Source organism: Ahaetulla prasina, chromosome 2, assembly GCF_028640845.1.
Source record: "Ahaetulla prasina isolate Xishuangbanna chromosome 2, ASM2864084v1, whole genome shotgun sequence".
In the NCBI taxonomy this organism is placed as follows: Eukaryota; Metazoa; Chordata; class Lepidosauria; order Squamata; family Colubridae; genus Ahaetulla; species Ahaetulla prasina.
In genome coordinates, this window is record NC_080540.1 from 230,036,876 (window position 1) to 230,057,209 (window position 20,334).

General features: G+C 42.6%; 1 protein-coding gene across 1 annotated transcript in view; it reads left to right on the forward strand.

The window, feature by feature from the left end:
- The window catches only part of MAMDC2 (MAM domain containing 2), a 73,130-nt gene that overhangs the window by 45,238 nt on the left and 7,558 nt on the right, over window positions 1-20,334 (forward strand). The window contains exons 7-11 of the mRNA XM_058168059.1: window positions 3,335-3,428; window positions 4,915-5,061; window positions 15,048-15,058; window positions 16,861-17,017; window positions 19,888-20,040. Of these exons, the coding sequence (XP_058024042.1) occupies window positions 3,335-3,428; window positions 4,915-5,061; window positions 15,048-15,058; window positions 16,861-17,017; window positions 19,888-20,040 (562 nt within the window). The remainder of the gene's footprint in view (window positions 1-3,334; window positions 3,429-4,914; window positions 5,062-15,047; window positions 15,059-16,860; window positions 17,018-19,887; window positions 20,041-20,334) is intronic.

The window sequence follows — 20,334 nt, forward strand, 5'->3', positions numbered from 1 at the left end:
AGTCTAGCACAATACCAATGAAGAAGAAAAATAATAACTCTCAAAAGAAACCAGCATGGCTGCATAAAGAACTCTCTGACAAATTGAAAGACAAAAAGTATAAAAAGTGGAAAGAGGGGCAAATAACTAAGGCAGAATATCAGCAAATAGCCCGAGCCTGCAAAGATGAAGTGAGAAAAGCTGAGGCTCACAATGAACAAAGGCTTGCGACAAAAGTAAAAAATAACAACAGCAAAAAAAAGCTTCTTCCAACATGTTAAAAACAAGAATAAGTCAAGGAAACAATTGGTCCATTGCTGGGAAAAAGTGGCAAGAAGGTGACAAGCAACAGGGAGAAAGCAGAACTACTTAACTCATTTTTTGCATCTGTCTTTACACAGAGAAAAAAACAGTCCAACCTATCAAAAACAGCACCACAAAAAAACAATTAGGAACACAAGTTAAAATAGGGAAGAAAGTGGTAAGTAAGCAGATGTTTACCCTAGCTGAGTTCAAATAACCAGGACCAGATGGATTACACCCAAGTTTCTGAAGGAACTGGCAGATGAGATCTTAGAACCTTTGAATTATATCTTTCAAAGATCCTGGAGCACTGGGGAACTGCCAGAGGACTGGAAAAGAGCTGATGTAGTTCCCATCTTCAAAAAAGGAAAAAAAAAATAGATCCAGGAAACTACAGATCTATCAGGCTGAACTCAATACCAGGGAAGATTCTGGAAAAGATAATCAAGCAACAAATCAGTGAACATTTAGGAGCAAAAAAAGTAATAACCAAAAGCCAACATGGGTTTGTCAAAAACAGATCATGCCAGTAGACCAGAGGAATGCTGTTGGTATAATTTACTTGCACTTCAGTAAGGTATTTGATAAAGTAGACCATACCTACTACTTGATAAAATACAAAAATGTGGGCTAGATAGCATCACCACCAGATGGATTTGTAACTGGATGATCAACCACACTCAATATGTAGTCCTCAATGGAACTGCATCTACATGGAGAGAAGTATGCAGTGTGGTACAGTACCAAAGATCTGTTTTAGGCCCAGTACTCTTCAACATCTTCATCAATGATTTGGACAAGGGGATAGATGGGAAACTCATAAAATATGCAAATGACACCAAACGAGCAGGAATAGGTAACACTCCAGAAAATAGGCTTAAGATACAGCAGGATCTTGACAGGCGCTATCTAATTTCACAAAATAAAATTCAGTGGTGAAAAAAGTAAGGTTCTACATTTAGGCAAGAAAAACTAAATGCACAGGTACAGTATATGTGGTACCTTCCTCAATAGTAGTAACTGTGAGAGGGATCTTGGAGTCCTAGTGGACAATCATTTAAATATGAGCCAGCAGTGTGCTGCAGCTGCCAAAAAAGCCAACACAGTTTGAGGCTGCATAAACAGAGGGATAGAATCAAGATCACGTGAAGTGTTAATACCACTTTATGTTTTGGTAAGGCCACACGTGGAATACTGCATCCAGTTTTGGTTACCACAATGTAAAAAAGTTGTTGAGACTAGAAAGAGTGCAGAGAAGAGCAACAAAGATGATTAGGATAAAACATATAAAGAACGTTTGCTGGAACTGGACATGTCTAGTCTTATGAAAAGAAGGACTAGAGTTGACATGATAGCACTGTTATGATATCTGAGGCGTTGCCACAAAGAAGAGGGGGTCAAACTATTCTCCAGAGCACCTGATGGTAGAACAAGAAGCAATGGGTGGAAACTAATCAAGGAGAGAAGCAACTTAGAACTAAGGAGAAATTTCTTGACAGGTAGAACAATTAATCAGTGGAACAAATTGCCTCCAGAAGTTGTGAACGCTCCAACATTGGATAACCACTTGTCTGAAGTGGTGTAGGGCTTCCTGCCTAAGCAGCGGGTTGGACTAGAAGACCTCTAAGGTCCCTTCCAACTCTGTTATTCTGTTAAACATATACATGTTTTTTATTCTTTTTTCTCCCCGTGATCATATTTTAATTTTAACCAAATTATTTGAGTCATAAGCAGTAAGTGATTTTAGAAAAATATGGCTTCAAGCTTTTTCCTCTGTATAAAAATAAGGATTAGCTGGGAATGATTGGATTTGCTTCTTCAAGGCATCTGATCACCAAAATAACATTTTGTATAATTATAATCTAACTATGCTTGGATATTTTTGCAGGTTATTTTTTGAAGTTGCTTTCAGCAGTGCCAAGATCTGTTTTAGGCCCAGTACTCTTCAACATCTTCATCAATGACTTGGACGAGGGATAGATGGGAACTCATCAAATTTGCAGATGACACCAAGCTGGCAGGAATAGGTAACACTCCAGAAAATAGGCTTAAGATACAGCAGGATCTTGACAGGCGCTATCTAATTTCACAAAATGAAATTAAAGAGTGAAAAAAGTAAGGTTCTACATTTAGGCAAGAAAAAAAATGCACAGTATATGTGGTACCTTGCTCAATAGTAGTAACTGTGAGAGGGATCTTGGAGTCCTAGTGGATAACCATTTAGATATGAGCCAGCAGTGTGCAGCAGCTGTTAAAAAAGCCAACACAGTTCTGGGCTGCATAAACAGAGGGATAGAATCAAGATCACGTGAAGTGTTAATACCACTTTATGTTTTGGTAAGGCCACACTTGGAATATTGCATCCAGTTTTGGTTACCACAATGTAAAAAGTTGTTGAGACTCTAGAAAGAGTGCAGAGAAGAGCAACAAAGATGATTAGGATAAAACATATAAAGAACGTTTGCTGGAACTGGACATGTCTAGTCTTATGAAAAGAAGGACTAGAGTTGACATGATAGCACTGTTATGATATCTGAGGCGTTGCCACAAAGAAGAGGGGGTCAAACTATTCTCCAGAGCACCTGATGGTAGAACAAGAAGCAATGGGTGGAAACTAATCAAGGAGAGAAGCAACTTAGAACTAAGGAGAAATTTCTTGACAGGTAGAACAATTAATCAGTGGAACAAATTGCCTCCAGAAGTTGTGAACGCTCCAACATTGGATAACCACTTGTCTGAAGTGGTGTAGGGCTTCCTGCCTAAGCAGCGGGTTGGACTAGAAGACCTCTAAGGTCCCTTCCAACTCTGTTATTCTGTTAAACATATACATGTTTTTTATTCTTTTTTCTCCCCGTGATCATATTTTAATTTTAACCAAATTATTTGAGTCATAAGCAGTAAGTGATTTTAGAAAAATATGGCTTCAAGCTTTTTCCTCTGTATAAAAATAAGGATTAGCTGGGAATGATTGGATTTGCTTCTTCAAGGCATCTGATCACCAAAATAACATTTTGTATAATTATAATCTAACTATGCTTGGATATTTTTGCAGGTTATTTTTGAAGTTGCTTTCAGCAGTGCCAAAGGAGGATATTTGGCTCTTGATGACATTTCTTTCTCCCCAGTTTTCTGTAGAAATCAAACAGGTACAGGTTTCCCACGTTAATTTATATTTTAAGTAAACATGAATGTTCTATAATACACATTTTTCTTTGTCAAATCATAATTTAATTGCTATTACACATTAAGACAACTCAACATATCTTCTCCTTCTTATGATACAGTCAATTTAATGTGAGATGGGAAGTATACAAGATAGACCAGGGGTGTCAAACTCAAGGCCCAGAGGCCGGATTTGGCCTGCAGGGCGCTTAGATCTGGCCCGCGGGGCTGCCCTGGAAATAGTGAAAGACTGGCCCACAGTACCTCTGCCAGCAAAAATGGGGCTTGGGAGGGTCGCGTACACCCTTCCTGAGTTCTGTTTTCTCTGGCAGAGGGTTGCAGGAGGCCGTCACAGCTGAAAATGTGCTCTGTGGCTAACAGAGTTAACAGCAGCTGCTTGCAATTACTGCAGGTTCTAGTCCCACCAGGCCCAAGGTTGACTCAGCCTTCCATCCTTTATAAGGTAGGTAAAATGAGGACCCAGATTGTTGGGGGCAATAAGTTGACTTTGTATATAAATATACAAATAGGATGAAGACTGTTGCTAAAATAGTGTAAGCCGCCCCGAGTCTTCGGAGAAGGGCGGGATATAAATGCAAAAAAGAAAAGAAAATGGAGCTTGGGAGCCCCTTTTCGCTGGCTAAGCACTTGGGCCACCACATGTGCCCCGGACATGAGTGACATCAAGCTGGCCATGCCCACCCTGGCCCTCCAAAGTCAAACAAGCTTGATGTGGCCCTCAATGAAATCAAGTTTGACACCCCTGAGGTAGAAGACAGAAAAACAGATACTAGGACATCAATTGTTATTGAGTAAAAAAAAATTCTGCCCACATACAGGACTTTATTAATAATAAAGCGTTCTGCACATATTTTTCCCATTACTGAAAAATAGGAAAGATCCATCCCTATAAATAATGGAAGACAATCATGATGTCAGGATTCTGACCAATGCCCTAATAAAATCAGGAGCCTCAAGCCATTTTGCAAGAAAAATCCAGTTGTTTATTAGGAGCACCATGTCGGCACGACCTAAGTGAAGTCAGCTCTGACTTCATGTCAAGGTTCCAGAAAAACCTCTTCTGCATAAAAAAAACTCAGAAGCCATTGTTTTTCAGAGTTCTTTACTAGCATGAGGAAACTGGCACACGATGAGTGAAATTCCAAAACTGAATTAATGATAGTCATAGGTACAAATTTAACACTTAATGATACAACACTTAATGATAGTCATAGGCTACAAATCAGCAATCAGGAAACAATATCAATATAAATCGTAAGGATACAAGCAACAAAGTTACAGTCATACAGTCATAAGTGGAAGGAGATGGTAATGGGAACGATGAAAAGATTAACTGTTATTAATGGATAAACAGCTTGATTCCTTCTTACTGATTTTACTAGTATTTATCAACTTACTCTTTCAAGTATGTAGTTTCAGTTCTCTTTCATTTGATCTGTTATCCCTTAGGCACGTCCTTCATTCCCTTACAGGCAAGTTGCACTTTTGAGGAGAATTTTTGCCATTTTTATCAAGATTACAAGGATGGTCCTGGTTGGAGCAGGATAAAAGTGAAGCCTAATGCATATAGACCGGGTGACCACACTACTGGCACAGGTAAGTAAACATTCTTTATTGGAAGATATATAGGGTGGATAAATTAACTTCTTCAACATGCAGAATTCAACCTGAATCTCCTGAAGCTTTGAGGGAAATCTGGACATTATAGCAATTTCTTGACAGGCTTGAGCCATTACAGGATGTGAAAAAAAATCTTGTTATGAGAGTCTTAAAGAAAGAGCCTTAAATAAAATACTTGAAGTAAGAATCCTGGGATTTATTTAGCTGTTCTGCTTTGATATAAGACTATGTATGTGATTTCAGATCATACGAAGAGATGCAGTAATAAATGTAACTGTGCAAACATTATGAAACTTGGATCACCTAGTGCCAGCTTTACATAAATTTAGATGCAGCATTATTTCAGACATCTCAAAAACAAGATCTCAGTTTAAAGAGTTTTCAAACATGTGGCTCCCCCCTCTACTAGTAGTAATCAGATGCTGACAAATAGGGAAGGACTGGTGGGGGAGATGATATAAGCCTGCTGTATAAGTTCACTGAGAAAAGAGCTACTGGCCAAACTTCAAAGTCTGATGTTCCAGTTCACCTCCAAAATAGCTTTTCTATTAAAAGAACAATTGTGGTGAATTGCTTCATTTCGAATCAAGGCATTAATTATTAATGCGATGAATATATATAAATATATAAATACTATAAATATATAGTAGTATATATGAAACAGTTTCAGCCAGATCCATATATATATATTGATATCTAGTTTTGTGCAAAAGTGCTGCTTATGTCTGAAAATCTAACAATAGTTTCAGAAAAAAGGGGGTTGTTGTTTTTTAATGGTCTGCTCATTGAAAAATTCGGGGAGAAAAATTAAATTACAGGCAGTCTTTGACTAGCAGTCATTCATTTAGTGACTGTTTGAAGTTACAACCGCATTGAAAAAAGTGATTTATGATAGTTTTCACACTTATGACTATTATGCATCCCCATGGTGAAAAGGTAAAGGTTTTCCTCTCAAAGCTGATTCTGGGGCATGGTGCTCATCTCCATTTCTTAGCTGAGGGAGCCAGTGTTGTCAGAAGACAATTTCCATAGTCATGTGGTCAGCATGGTTATAGCCAAAGGCTCACGTAACATTATTACCTTCCCACCGTAGTGGTACCTATTAATCTACTTGCATTTGGATGCTTTTGAACTGGGGCAAGTAATGAGCTCACTCCATTGTGCAGAGTTTGAATCTTGAATCTGGGCTGTCCGCTCTCCAGTTGACAAGCTCAGCATCTTTAACCGCTGAATCATCATTCCATGGTAACATGATCAAAATTTAGGCGCTTGGCAATTATCATGTGCTTAAGAAAGCTACACTGTCCCCAGATATGTGATCACCGTTTATAACCTTTTCAGCCAGCTTCTGACAAGCAAAGTCAATAGGGGAAACCAGATTTGCTTAATGACTGCATAATAACTGTAATGATTTGCTTAACAACTGTGGCACAAGGTCATGGAATGGGACAAAAATCACTTAATTGCTTTGTTTAGCAACAAAAATGTTGGGTTCAATTGTGGTCATAAGCTGAGGACTACCTGTATATGTAACCTAATTACCTAATTATCATTCCTATAATTATGGCAAAATAGCTTTGGAACAAAATTAGTCTTAAAAGTTTGGTAAAAAGTGTTTTTTTAAAACTGTAAAGATAACAGGAACGCAACAGGATTGCGTTCCTGTTGGTGAGGGTGGCCCGATTTCCACGGTAAGTGGGAGGGGCAGATATGGCGGAAGGGGGGGATCATATCTGTTATGTTCGGGAAGTAACGAGGCTGGAGACCAGGATAGTGACAACAGCTCTTTAATATAGGGTGAACCCAGCAGCAGGCTGGGGGAAAAACCTCTCCTTTTATACAGTTCTGCAGGAGGCTTCGTCCAATCAGCAACGTGCTGATTTCCCGCTCAAATATTTAAAGGTACAACTGTTAATACATAACACTCCTCCCCTCCCAGAAAACACTTTGTCTCTATTTACATATTTATTTACATGTTATTTTTCGACGTAGTCACGCAAATAACCTGGGCGTCTCCTAGTTCTTTCTGACCTCGCGGTTCAGTTCTGGGTGGTGTTTTGAGCTGGTCGGAGGGGCTGTTTTCCTCCCAGCTCTTTCTCTGAGCCATCGGGCTCCGGATTATTGGCCGACTCTTTTCTTGGCCATCCGGCCTTGGATTAATTTTGAATTTTCCCTGCTGCTTCCCTCGGGGACCTGATGGCGTCGCTGGAACTCTGGGACCTCAGCTAAGTCTTGCGCCTCCCCCGGGTCATTGTCAGCTGTGGATTCAAAGTGGTATTGGTCATTACCTGTCTCTATTGGTTTGGTTTGGTCAGTTATTCGTTTCCTTAACTGATCTATGTGGCGTCGCCACACTCGGTTGTCTGGTAGCTCTACCACGTACGATTTTGGGCCTGTTATCTTTGTTACTTGTCCTGCGACCCAACTCGGGCCGTCCCCATAGTTTCGGGCCCACACCCGGTCGCCTATGCTCATTTTCCTTGTCTTTTCTAGTTCCCCCTTGTAACCCTCTGGTGTGTAATGGGGGTTCAAACGGTCAAGTGGGCACCGGAGTTTCCGTCCCATTAGCAATTCGGCTGGGCTTTTCCCAGTGGCTGTGCTTGGGGTTCTGTGCTGGACGGCTAGGAAAAAGTCTATTTTCGTTTGCCAGTCACCTGGCTGGAGCCTGGACACGCCTCCTTAGCGCCCGGACGGAACGCCTGCAAGGCCATTCGACGAGGGTGGAAAGGCAGAGAGGGCATGTCGGATCCCTCCCTCTCCCAGGTACTCTCCAAGCTGGCCTGCCGTGAATTGGGGCCCATTGTCGGACACCAGAGTGTCCGGCAATCCGTGAGTTGCGAATAGGTGGCGCAGTGTTGCGATTACTGCCTCGGCCGTGGTGGACTTCATGAGTATGATCTCCAACCATTTGAGAATGCACCACCACTAGGAACGTTTGGCCGTGAAAGGGCCAGCAAAGTCAATGTGGATTCTTGACCAGGCCCTTGGGGCTTTTCCCATTCTCTGACAGGGGCTGTTGGGGTAGCGGTCTGGACTCTTGGCAAGCTTGGCATTTCCCTACCCTCTCAGCAATCTCTGCCCATGAGTGGCCACCATACATAGCTTCTAGCTAACCCCTTCATCCTTACGATCCTGGGTGACCTCGTGGAGGAGGTCCAATACCTTTCCCCTTAACTTAACAGGAATTATTACACGATCACCCCATAACAGGCACCCCTTGAGCCGAGAGCTCATCTCGCTTTCTTAACAAATTCTTTGAACTGCTCGCCCAGCGGCCACCCTCTCTGTACCCAACCGAGTACAGTCCTTAACACAATGTCGGTATGATGCCGAGCCACTTCCGATGTGACTGGGCCAGAGTCCAAGAGTCAATAAGGAGGATGGGTGTCCCCGGAGTGGGGTCTTGGTCGCCCTGGCAGTGGGCATCGGCTCAATGCGCCTGCATGCCCCACTTCTTTTCCTGGTCGATGCTGCAGCTTGTACAGTAAGCGGCTAGAAATATAGTCCATCGAGTCAAGCGTGGCGAAAGTGCCACAGGCGTTGGCGGTCGCCAGCCAGTAATCCTAGTAACGGTCTGTGGTCAGTCACGATTTCAAAATTCCGCCCAAAGACATACTCATGGAATTTTTGACCCTGATACAATGGCTAGTGCTTCTTTGTCTAATTGGCTGTAGTTCCTCTCTGGGAGGACATCGTTCTAGAGTAGAACGCTATAGGGGCTTCTGTGCCGTTTGAAGTCTATGGCTGAGTACAGCCCCACCCCATAAGGGATGCATCGCAAAACCAGCACTAGGGGTAGTGAGTCGTGATATTGGATGAGCAGGCTATCACTTGAGAGCAGGTTCTTTACTGCTTCAAAAGCCCTATTTTCTGACTTTCCCAAGACCAAACAGTATTTTTCCTAAGAGCCTATGCAGCGGTTCAGACGGTTGCTTTGTTCTTTAAAAGACCGCGTAAAATTAACCAATCCCAGGAATGCCTGCAGCTCTGCTTTGTTTTTGGGCGCTGGAGCCTTCCTAATTGCCTTAACCTTGCTCTCAGTAGGGTGAATTCCTTTCTTGTCTATCCGTAGCCCAAGAAATCGACCGATTCACCCCTATCTGACATTTTGTTTGTCTTGACTTTTAATCCGCTGTCCGGAAAATGCTCAAGACCTTTCTTAACCGCCCCCAATTCCTCCATGTTTTCCCTGAAATTAGGACATCATCAAGTAGGAACTACCCTGGGAGCCCTTGCAGTAGTCGTTCCATCAGGTTTTGAACAGCCCTGGTGCCACACTAACCCCAAATTGCAATCGGTGCTTGAATGACCCCTGTGCGCCACAATCGTTTGGGCTTCGGCTGCGGGCGTCTACTGGCAGTTGTTGGTAGGCTTGGGCCAAGTCTAACTTTGCAAAGACTTGCCCTTGCCCCAAAGAGTGCAATAAGTGTTGCACCACGGAACCGGCACGCTTTTCTGTAAGGTTTTGTTAAGCGCCGCCTTGTAGTCAGCGCAAATTCTAATTGACCCGTCCGATTTGATGGGGTGATTCGATGGCGTCCCCACTTTGCGTGATCGACTGGCACCAAAATCCCTGATTTATGAGCTTGTCCAGCTCCTTATCGATTTTTGGTTTTAGGGCAAAGGACTCTCCTGCCTTAAGCCTAATGGGGCTACCTGGGGTCTAAGTTGAAGGAAATAGGGGTCCCCTTGTACTTGCCCAGGCAGTCCTTGAAGACATCTTGAACTCGTTAAAGAGAATGTCTTTCAAATTGCAGTCACTTCTGTAGATGCCAGTCACTCCCATGCCCAGGGCACGAAACCAGTCTAGTCCCAACAGACTGGGCAGAGTTCCTTCGACGATCGTGATGGGCAGGGTCTTCTTGTGAGGGCCGACTCGACTCGGACGGAGGTGGTCCTCGAACAGGGATGCGATTCCCTGGTAGTCGTGGACTCGTAGTCGCTTGTGCTTGCAGGTGGCGCATGACGGACGGCAGCGACTTCGCCAAAGTGTCCCAGGACATGATGGTGATCGCTGATCCCGTGTCTACTTCAAGCCGCACCGCACTCTCTATTTTGGGCTTGGTGAAGATCTTCTTCCACTTTGTCGAGGCGCGCCTATGAACAGTTGTTTGGTTGACTCGCTTTTTGTTTGAGCCAATCGCGGGTCGCCTTGCCGATTCCGCGCCTGATTGGCCGATTTGAATTTTCGGCGGAAGGTTGGGCCGCCGACAAACTTGAGCTAGGTGTCCCTTCTTCCCACACCGCATATCGCATCTTTAAATTTGCAGCGTTGGCGCTGGTGTTGACCTCCGCAGCTTCCGTGATTCACGGTCCCTTTGTCGCGCTCGTCCGGCAGACCCTTCCTCATCTTCACCGCCGGATTCGGTCTGAATCTCCTCCTGGTGCTGGCGCTGCCGCCTTTGTGAAGAGGCTTTGCAGAGTCTCTGCCGCTTGGGAGACATTTCATGTGCTCTGGCTTCGCCCAGAGCGTGGCAGTGAGGTTGCTCTGCTAGCAGCCGCCGCCAGAACGGATGTCTTGACCTCGGATGAGTTGCTCGAGGAGCACCTCGCCTAGGTCTCGGTATCCGCAGTCCTTGACGCCTTCTTAGCGGCCATGTAGTCACCATGGACTCGCCTCCATCTGCCTCGCCTCCGAATTCAAACCGCCGCACGTGATTTGGACGGTGCGAAATGGTTCTTCAGCAAAGTCTGCAGAGTTGGCCACGACACCGACTGCAACGGCGTTGGCTCTGCCAGGGCTTCCGCGATATCAATGACCTCCGACCGCAGTGGCTTAAGAAATAAGCCCTTTTTGTTATCTGAACCCTGCAGTTCGTTGGCTTTAGAAAGCTTTCAAACGGGTCATATGTTCCCCATTTCTCCTTAGCTGGGTCAAACGGTGCGGGTGGAGTGTAACTGGCCATCTCCGCTTTTCTGCCCTGAGTTTGCTGGGTTCGGATCGTGCTTCAGCTCGGTTCTGGTTCTCCTCAGCCTCGAGATCCCACCTCGTCGCCAATGTTATGTTCGGAAGTAACGAGGCTGGAGACCAGGGTAGTGACAACAGCTCTTTAATATAGGGTGAACCCAGCAAGCTCAAATATTTAAAGGTACAACTGTTATACATAACAATATGATGTTTTCTTTCCGTTCCCGGATGGTCAAGACCCCCAGAGCCTGGGCCTGCGGCTGATGTTATGCACGGTCCGTGTTAATAAGGCCCCTAATATATGACCTTATCCAGGGGGCGCTGCGGACCTTATAGCGTTACGGAAACCTGGCTGGGCACGGAAGGGGTGTGCCTTGTGGAGATGTGCCCGCGGGTTTCCGTGCATTCCATCAGCCGAGGGCTCAGGGTAGGGGTGGGGAGGTGGCGGTTGTGATTAGAGAGTCTAGAGCCGAGGAGACCACTGTACCTCAGATTGCCGGGTGCGAATCCTCTTTGTGAGATGGGGTCATAGGTGCCAGATGGGTTTGCTGATCACGCACCTGGCTCCTTGCTGCGTGACAGCTGCCCTGCCCGAGCTCCTGGAGGTGCTGGCCGGGTGGTAGTTGAGACCCCAGACTTTTAGTCATGGGGACTTTAACTTGCCAATCGTCCGCTCGTCATCGACGGCAGCTCGGGAGTTCATGGCTCTTCCATGACGCCTTGGACCTGACCCAAGTAGTTGATGGCCCTACTCACATTGGGGTGGCACTCTGGACCTGATTTTGTCTCTGGTCAGTGGTTGAGATCTGGACTTAAAGGAAATAGTCACTGAACCTTTGTCATGGTCAGATCACTCTCTCTTCGCCTGGACTTTCTGACCGCCATTCACCACCGCAGGGAGACGGAGCCGACACGCTGGTTCCGCCCCAGGCGCCTGATGGACCCGGAGGTTCCGGACGGAGCTTGGGCCATTTCCTGAGGGTCTGGCCCACGGCTCGGCTGAGGAACTTGTTGCGGCCTGGGAACGGGGCGCGGCGGGGGCCTTAGACTGTGTCGTGCCTTTGCCTCTGACCCGGCGAGGTCCCAACCGGCTCCTTGGTTCTCCGAGGAGCTGAGAGGATGAAGCGCCGGAGAAGACGCCTAGAGAGTTCCTGGAGGTCCAGCCGTTCAGAAGCTGATCGGACACTAGTGAAGTCCTATACTAGCTTACCTAGTGGCATTGAGGGAAGCGAGGCCACGCCTCCTCCTCATTGCATCGGCAGATAACGCCCAGCCGCCCTGTTTGGGTGACCCGCTCCCTCCTACACCAGGGGAGTGGGATGACCCGCTGCAGGACGTGCTGAGGAGTTTAACGGTTATCTATACGATAAAATCGTTCAGCTCGGGATGGTTTGGACCAAGATTGCGGTAATGGGTGAGACGCGGCTGAGGGTGGTCTTGGTGACATTTTATGGGATGAGTTTGACCCTGTCGCTCCCGAGGACATGGACAGGTTGTTGGGGAGGCTGAATGCCACCACGTGTTTACTGGACCCGTGCCCCTCCTGGCTGGTGCTGGCCACAGGGAGGTGACACGAGGCTGGCTCCAGGCGATTCACGCTTCTTGGTGGAGGGTCTTTCCGCCTTGAAAGAGGCGGTGGTGAGGCCCCTCCTCAAGAAGCCTTCCTGACCCGCTGTTTTAGGTAATTATCGTCGTCTCCAACCTTCGCGGCGAAGGTTGTAGAGAGTGGTGGCATATCAGTTTCCCGCACCTGGATGAAACTGTCTATCTAGACCCGTTCCAGTCCGGTTTCCCCGGCGGTTACAGCACGGCGGCTTTGGTCGCGTTGGTGGATGATCTCTGGAGGGCCAGGGATAGGTTGTTCCTCTGCCCTGGTCCTATTAGACTCTCAGCGGCTTGTGATACCATCGACCATGGTATCCTGCTGCGCGGGTGGGAGGGATGGGGAGGGGGAGGCACCGTTTACCGGTGGTTCTCCTCCTATCTCTCCGGCCGGCCGCAGACGGTGTTGACAGGGGGGCAGAGGTCGAGCCCGAGGCGCCTCACTTGTGGGGTACCGCAGGGGTCGATTCTCTCACTCCTTCTGTTCAACATCTACATGAAGCCGCTGGGTGAGATCATCAGTGGTTCGTGTGAGGTACCAGCTGTACGCTGATGACACCCAGCTGTATTTTTCCACACCGGACCACCCCAATGAAGCTATCAAGTGCTGTCCGGTGTCTGGAGGCCGTATGGGTCTGGATGGGGAGAAACAGGCTCAAGCTCAATCCTCCAAGACAGAGTGGCTGTGGATGCCGCATCCCGGTACAGTCAGCTAAATCCGGCTGACCATCGGTGGCGAGTCATTGGCCCGATGGAGGGTGCGCAACTTAGCGCCTCCTGGATGAACGGCTGTCTCTAGAAGATCATTTGACGGCCGTCTCCAGGAGAGCGTTCTACCAGGTTCGCCTGGTGCGCCAGTTGCGCCTTTCTGGACCGGGAGGCCTATGCACAGTCACTCACGCCTCGTGACGCCTCGCCTGGATTACTCTACATGGGGCTCCTTGAAGGGCATCCGGAGGCTACAGTTAGTCCAGAATGCAGCTGCTGGTGATAGAGGAGCCTCGTGGCTCCCATGTAACACCCATCCTGCGCAGACTGCACTGGCTACCTGTGGCCTTCCGGGTGCGCTTCAAGGTTTTGGTGACCACCTTTAAAGCGCCCATGGCATAGGGCCGGGTTATCTACGGGACCGCCTACTGCGATACCTCTCACCGACCTGGCGCTCTCACAGAGAGGACTCCTCAGGGTGCCGTCAGCTAGGCAGTGTGCTGGCTGGCGCCCAGGGAAGGGCCTTCTCTGTGGGGCTCCCACCTCTGGAACGAACTCCCCAGGACTCCGCCAACTTCCAGATCTTGAACCTTCCGTCGAGCTCAAGACACATTTATTCATCTGTGCAGGACTGGCTTAGATTTTAAATTTAGAGGGTTTTAAATTGATTTTAATATTTATATTTCTATTTTTAATAATTGGTATTATTAATTATTGGCATTAGAATAAGTCTTTAATGATTATTTTAATTTGTATATTGATGTTTTTATATGCCTGTAAACCGCCCTGAGTCCTTTGGGAGATAGGGCAAAATTTACATAACCTGGATACATTGTCCAACTCTGCCAGAAAACTTACAATATTTTTACAAAATGAGAGATTCTCTGGCTGTTTATATCTTTGAAGAAAACCATATTGTTCAAGAAATGAAATCACCTAACAACCAATGTATTCTGTCTTTCATTTTCTTGACCACAGATAGAAGGGCAGTCACTATATGGTTTGGTTGTACTGCTTCTTTGTTTAGATTCATTTAGTTAGAATCCTTCTAATGACAAATCAGTGGACACTGAATAGCATATTTGAAACTTTTGTTGACTAACAAGAGGGATCATGTTAGGAAAATTTGAAACCTTTCACCTGAAGATCAGTTTATATGCAAATATTCTATTCATACTGAAGATATTAGTAAATTCATGATTTTTAAACTGTACCAGAGAGAAGTGTATACATCCTGTTTTAATAATTTTGATCCAAATGGAAAGCAATACCAATTGTGACAAATGTATTAATAATGTTGTTTGTGTGCATAGAGTAAAATGAATAACTATTTCCATGGCCAGCAATGTAATGTTTGCTTATATTATCTAGGAATATATGTTGCAGATCAAAAGATTCTAAGTTTAGAATCTTTATACTAGTCTATTATAGTATACTACATATAGCATAAATACTGGTAGATCACAACCAGCATTTACTTCATCTTCCCTGCAGCTCATTTTATGCAACTTTAATTTTTCCTTTCCAAGTGTCTATAGAAATAGTAAACACCCTCAGCAGCCAAGTTCAGTCTTGGCCATCCTTGAATGTCACATAGCACAAGAGAATCAGATCTTTCCGTTGCTTTCTTCTCCAATTTAAAAATTTCAGCCATCAGAAACTCTTTTTGATAATGTATTTTATTCTGCATTTTTCCTCAAATAAGAAATAGTGAATATTTAATATTCAATCTCTGTCATTTCAGCTGGAAAAGCTGTAAAGCATAATAATGAAAGACTTGATTTCCAGGGATGAGTACATTCTGGAGTATCTATTTGAAATTAGCTCTCTAAACCAATTACTGGCACTACAATATATAATATAGAAGAAACTGGCCACTAACATTAATGAGCTACTTGAAAAACACGATTTTAGAACATTTGTGTAATTGCTTTGTGTAATTAAATCAAATGCAATAATTGAGAATTTATATTATTTATATTAATTTTCATTATACTTCTCATGTTGTCTGTAACAAGATCTTAATTCTTAGTATAAAAGAACACACTCCTTGCTATTATATGCTTTTTATAGAATTCAGGGAATTTTTTTTCTAGAAAGCAAGTATAAAGGACATTAAATCATATATACAAATAGAATGAGACTATTGCCTTATACATTGTAAGCCGCCCTGAGTCTTCGGAGAAGGGCGGGGTATAAATGTAAACAAAAAAAAAATTGAAATATTGAGTTGCTTATGAAATTTCAGCCATTGATAGAAGATAATATTTGTATTTTGGGATTGAACTTTAGGGTCCTTGGTACTCTCTGTGCTTGGTATTTTTCTTGCAGGCATTTCATTACCAAACTAGGTTATCTAGTTTAGTAATGAAATGTCTGCAAGAAAACCAAGTTCAGAGAGCACCAAGGACCATAATTTCAGCCATGTTTGAACAATGTTGCTTTCTGCAGAAACAATAATATAATCACAATAAAATTTTACAAAACACTTTTGTAAAAGAACTTTAATATCATTTCTATATACAGTTCTGGCTGGAAACCAATTTGTTTCCATAATGCTTTTAACCAGATAAATTTGCTATTGTAATTGCTTTTAGTGGTGTTTTTTAGACATTGTTGAGAGAGAGAGAGAGACAGAGAGAGAGGTAAATCTTAGTGTCATCTGCTATGGGGGACGTTATGAGTGCAACTCTTTCCTGAAGAAGCCCCTTCCTTATAGGAAGCAGATTATCTAGATCTCTACCAATAAGGATTCTGATCTGGTCATGGAATGGAAATGGCATTGGTTCTCTGACTGAAAGTTATTTTTGGACCTAGATGGTAGGGAATTGAAAGATTCTTCTGGCAATATGCAGAAAACTGCCTACATAAAATTCCAATAGCTGCCATTTGAAAAGAAAAACAAAACAAAATTACCTACCGTAATCAGGTAATGAAACATTTGTAAAATCAAGCCAGAGAGTATCAAGGACTCCACATATCATTATTGTATTCTTTTGAGGAAAGTATCAAATGCCTGAATAATATTTCTACTTCAATTGTTGGTATACTTATTTCACCTACAGAACAAATATAATTTGAAACAATAACCTCAAATATAAATATTCTATACATGTTTCAAGTTCTAGTAATACCATAGAATTTGCTAGGAATTTCTTAGCTGTTTTATTAATGAAAGTTAGCAATCTTTTATACTTATATCTTCTTTGCATGTAACTGACAAAATAATGCAAGAAATACAAATTGATTGCTTCATATATTCAGAGCATTAGAAATTGTTTGTAAATTAGTTGTAGTAAGCAAAACATTTTTTTGCATGAATATTGGGAAAATGTTAGCTTCAAGATTTGTCTCTTACTGTCTGTGATATGTACATAGATTGAGAACATTTTGTTTTAAGATCATGAGTAAAGTGAATGAATGCCCATACGTACTGACATCCTTTGAAGCAAATTTCAAGGGATGTTGAAGCAGTTCAAGGACTATGGGTGCAAATATTTAATATGCTTTATAAAGCATCTCTTTCAAATGCTTTATAGAAGTCAACTCATTAAAAGAGCATTTTGGGGGAAATGGGCTTGGAAAAATTAAGATTGACTGTATTTTTGTGCACATTTCAGGTGGTGTTTCTGAGCTGGTGTAGAAACTTTTGGGATTGTGGAATAGTGGCATTAGATGATATATCAGTGAATTTGGGAAGCTGTCAAAGTGCTGGTAAAATTAATTACATTTCAAATCTGTAGTATGTATATTTATTGCCATTGATGTAAACTTTCTGATATTAAAGTTCTGCATAACTTTCCACACACACACACACACACACACACACACACACACACATATATATAGTCATCTTCAGGCTAGGTGTTTACAGCTTCGTGCTTCTAGGAGAAATGTGATTGCAGCTGTTTCTTCCTTTTAACTGCTAGTGGGGTTTTGATCTGATTGAACCTCAGAAAATATATATATATATATATATATATATATGTATGTATGTATGTATGTGTATATATATTTGTTTTCTGAGGTTTTCGCGGGTGTTTGTATGTAGGTCTTTGGTTATTCGGGTTTCTGAAAAATGGAAGTCGGCATCGATAATTCGTCATCTTCGGGCTTCAAGCTTCTGGAAGCATGTGATCACGCCATTGCTCCCAGAAGCAGAAATCTGCCTGAAGATCAGGCCTCGTGACAGAACTACTTTAAAAACCAATAGACCAACTCACATGTATACATACATTCATACATTCATACATACATACATACATATATATATATATATATATATATATATATATATATATATATATATATATATATAGTGTTTCCCCAAAAATAAGACCCTGTCTTATATTTTTTTGAACCGTGAAATACTTGGCCTTATTGCCATGCGCTCAAAAGCCTGATTGGGCTTATTATCGGGATGTCTTGTTTTGGGGGAAACAGGGTATTTGTTTTAGGTTATCATACACTATTCCATATTGGATGGAAATATAGATTTAAGTTTTAAAACTATGCTTATCTTCATTTTAATGGTGTGGATGCAAATTCACAATTTATTCATGTTTTAGTGCTTGAGTAGAGACACATGCATTGGAACTAATAAGAGTACAAAGAGTGTTCAGTATGCCCAAGAAATTCCTATAAAGAAACAGAATTTCTTCTATCAAATTCCAAAACACTCCTATAATTACCCTTAGAAAAAAATTGACCAGACCTGCATTTCAATTGGGATTTAAATACAGGGGAAATGGGTACCTTCCATTAGCATAAATGTCCATTATGTCTATGTCTGTCTGTTTCCATATATATATAAAATAAGAATCCAACCTATTGTAGGAATTGTCCTGAACGATTGACAGTTAAATGTTCTGCATTTTTGAAAGTAACAGGGCTCCAGAAAGATGTTCCTCATAGTAGTGGTAGTCCCCCAAAATCAGACTAGCGCTATCTCTGATTAGCTTTAGCAAAATACCAAAAATTTAGTTGTATAATGTAGAATTAGCTGTTAATGCATATATGGTTTCAATATGATAGTCCATGTTTTTATTCCATTATTATGTGATTTAACTGATTTAAGCCATTTTAAATTAGAATTTTATGAATGCTTTATTCTCTATGTGCCATGTTTCCCTGAAAATATGACCTACTCGGAAAGTAAGTCATAGCTTGATTTTTACATGTGTGCCCAATATAAGCCCTACCCCTAAAATAAACCCCAATGAAGACCCCGCCTACTCCAGGGTGCACCGTAAAAATTAAGTTATGGTGGGGATGTGGGTGCCCTACTACTTACCTTCAGACAGTTGCAGCCAGGACTCGCACACCTCGGCCCATTTCTTCTGCAGCCGGTAAGGCTTTCCTAAAGCCCTTTGCTGAAGACCTCTGTGGCTGGTGATTGGCTGCAGAGGCCTTCAAGAAAGCCTTGCTGGCCGAAGGGGGGGGGGAAAGATTACAAATGATTGATTGCCAATGTACAGGAATAATTGAAGAATTAAATAAATTGGAATGGTGTAAAGTCGGGGCTGCTCAGCAACCACTCCAGAAGGGAAAGGATAGGGAGAGAGGAGTAGAGAGAAGGAAGAAAGTAGGTAGGTAGGTAGGAAAGAAGGGAGGGGGAAGAAGGGATAGGAGGAGAAGAAGGAGGGGAAGTGAGAGGGTTAGAAAGGGTGGAAGTGAGAAGTGGGAAGGAGGAGAGGAAGCAGGAAAGTGAGGAGGAGGAAGGATGGGGAAAGTAGAAGAAGGTAGAGAAGGGTAGAAAGAATTAAGGAAGGGAGAGGCGGCTGGGCAGGCCCGATTGAGTACAACTTATGGGAAGGATTAACTGTTGGATAATTGACTGTACTGTACACTGGTCAAATTGTTGAAATTATTATGGAAAATAAAATTTAAAAAAAAAAAGAAAAGAAAGCAAGCCTTGCTGGCCGAAGAAGTTCTTGAAGGCCTCTGACAGCGAAAAGGAGGCCAGGGGCGACACCCACAAGTGAGGTGAGTCAGTGGACGAATCCCCCACCCCAAAATAAAGCCTGGTGCCTTTTTGTTTTTGGTGGCAAAAAAATATAAGACAGGGTTTTATTTTTGGGGAAACATGGTACTTTGTAAATTGCTACGGTCACATTTGGCTGTGACAAGACAAATTAATAAATCATGAGTAAACTCAAGAGATTGAGTTCATGGTTTAATTAATTCAAATGAAATTTGAATTAATTAACCCATGAATAGTTACATGGTTTTTCTATTAGTAACTACCACTTATCTTAGCAATATTAAGCCAAATTATAGAACGTGCAACTAAGTAAATATTATTACTTATAACGTCTATTTTAAATGAAAAATCATATTTACTTAGAAAAATAATATCTGGAATTTTTAGAAAGCAGAAAATGTAATGTGGTATTGGTTGCTTTTTTTAAAATAATGAGTAAAGGAACATCAAATTAGTAAATTAAGATAGAAAAGCAGTATCTATACCAAGTCCAGTTGAATAAAACGGATAGCCTTATCCATACCAGGAGTTTTACACAGGTCAGTTAGATATATTTAAATATACTTAAACATAACTGCATTTTACTTTATGTGTTTGGTAGATATACCACCTGTTTTTCCTGGAGAATGTACCTTTGAAAAAAATGAGTGTGCATTTACTCTGCAACCAAGAAATCGGCATGGTTGGCATAGGAGAAGAAGTCCAACTCCTACATCTTATACTGGTCCAATAGGAGACCACACTACTGGGGTAGGTAAGTTATAGTTTAAATGATGATAAGTGATCTAAACAGTATAATGAAATATCAAATAAGAACAGGTTTTATTCCAAGATAGATTTGTAATCTAAATGAGAACACTCAATACTTATTCTTTTCTATTAAACATTCAGATCAGGATTTCCATGCTTAAAAATAGAGAAAACTATTCCTTCATTTTTTAATTTTTATGCTAATAAAATTTTATCCTAAATGTTCTTTAATAAATCATCTTGAATGTATTTGGGTCAATATAAAAGGGGTGAAAAACGATATTGCCATAGGTCTATA